The sequence below is a fragment of the Malaclemys terrapin genome, chromosome 1 (assembly GCF_027887155.1).
Source record: "Malaclemys terrapin pileata isolate rMalTer1 chromosome 1, rMalTer1.hap1, whole genome shotgun sequence".
NCBI lineage: Eukaryota > Metazoa > Chordata > Testudines > Emydidae > Malaclemys > Malaclemys terrapin.
The window spans coordinates 3,425,109-3,427,087 of NC_071505.1; the positions used below are offsets into that span (position 1 = coordinate 3,425,109).

Here is a 1,979-nt window from a genome sequence, read left to right on the forward strand (position 1 = left end):
AGTTTCTCCCACAACCATATGGCCCCTTTAACCACACAGGCCCTCCTGCCCATATGCAATTTTTAAAAATGGACGAAGAAACAAAGATAACCAGAAGACTGATATTATGATGCAGCAAAGATTTTAATGCAAATGAAATTGGCAGAACACAGTTACAGAAAGAAATACCACAGAGCGGAAAAAATATATTTCCAGTGTTTCAAGAAGGGCTCTGACCGATCACCTGCGTCAATGGGATGTATTTCACACAAGATGTTCTTTGTGCTTTGTTGCAGCTCCAAAGGTTGACAAACAAGTCCCCTTTTGAAACCATTTTATGTTCTTTTTTTTTTTTTTACCCCAGTCACGTGTGAAATGAGGCAAAGGAATATAGAAGCAGAGACTACACAACTTCTCCATTAGACATGTGAAGTAGCAAAGGTTAAAGTGAGTTGCTAAAGGTACGTATTGATAGAAAGGATAGAATATGTAGGGCCTAATTCTCCTTGAGAGGGACTTAGAGTGATAATGAACAAAAATGATGCCTATCTCGAGGCCTCTGTTTCCTTCACACTGCATGTGTAAAAAACCTGTGTCTAATTCAGAATGAGTCCAAAAGAGAATCAGCACTTGGTTGGGAAAGCCTTGGCAGAAAGAGTCATAAAGCGTAACATTAGAAATGCAGCATGGCTATCAGCCCAAGGTGCTGAGCACACACAGCTCCCACTGAGTTCAACGGGAGCCATGTTTGCACAGCGCTTCTGAAAGCCATGCCCAAAAGATCAGGAGTGAATCTGTATCTTGCTGTTCATTTCCTGGTTCTTCCTTCCATGAATATTCCTGGTGAGTTTAACATGGCCCACTCCTTCCACTGAGGTACCTATGGCAAGATACCCCGGAACCACTTAATCCCCCATAACCATAAAGGCCTGGGTAACCGCAGTGTCCCCCGTATCCCCGTAATCCCCCATAACCATAAAGGCCTGGGTAACCACAGTATCCCCCATAGCCCAATAATCCCCCATAACCGTAATGGCCACCATAACCACCTAATCTCCCTAAACCATACAATCCTCCATAATGGCCTCCATAGCCGTACAATCCCCCCAAACCATAGGAGCCTCCGAAACCGGCTCCGACCACAGGTGCTCCTACAGCTGCCACTTCGCTCTCTTGAGGGAAATTGCTGAGAATTGGTCCGGGGAGGGTCACGACAACCGGTGAGAGTCTGATCACCACTTCGGAGTCAGGGCACTGCCTAATGCACGGCTCGTTGGCGCTGCCAGTGACTGGACTGGGTCGGGCCACCCCGCATTCTGGATAGCACAGGCTGGAGAAACTCATCTTTCTAGGATGGAGGTAAACCTGAAACACACAACAGGGACTAGAGATAAGAGAAGGTACAAGGACTGGTGGAAGAAAGGCTTCAGAGCTCGGTTACAATTGTATTGAGATCTGCATGGGGCCTGAAAGAGAGAAGTAGTGGACTTACTCTCTTTTTGTGTGGTCATGTAGTTATCACTATTTTCTCTTTCTACACCTCTTCTCCGCTCGCAGTTAACTTCCCTCCCAACTGCCCCTTGATCCCCTCTCAATGACTTTGTCTGAAAAACACCAACTAGAATAAGTGTAACTATTTCCATGATGGACACCTGGGATTCTGGGACCATTTTAGACATTTGTCAAAGAGAACATAGCTGGGGTCATGGTAATCACTTCCTTTCGTTTGAGGATTTAACCTTTGCATGCAAACCAGTGGGGTCTGCTATCAGACGTTGGTTTTCCAAACCTTGGGAGTCACCAAAACTTGCTGATGAATAAACAGAAACTTTGCTTTTCTCCTAACAAATCACTAAAGACAAACCCCTCAGCTGGGAGAAAATCGGTTCAGGTCTACTGACTTCCATGGAACGACATGAAAATACACCATCTGAGGAGAAGCACCTTCAATGGGTATTTCTGCTCAGGAGAACATAGGAATTGCTTGACTGGAGCACATC

At 45.5% G+C, this 1,979-nt stretch overlaps 1 protein-coding gene across 1 annotated transcript; it reads right to left on the reverse strand.

The window, feature by feature from the left end:
* Window positions 1-589: 589 nt before the first annotated feature.
* Window positions 590-1,323, reverse strand: LOC128831607 (claw keratin-like). The gene has a single exon (XM_054018204.1). It carries the CDS (start codon window positions 1,321-1,323, stop codon window positions 829-831), a length of 495 nt encoding a protein of 164 aa, XP_053874179.1. The 3' UTR covers window positions 590-828.
* Between the last annotated feature and the right edge of the window lie 656 nt (window positions 1,324-1,979).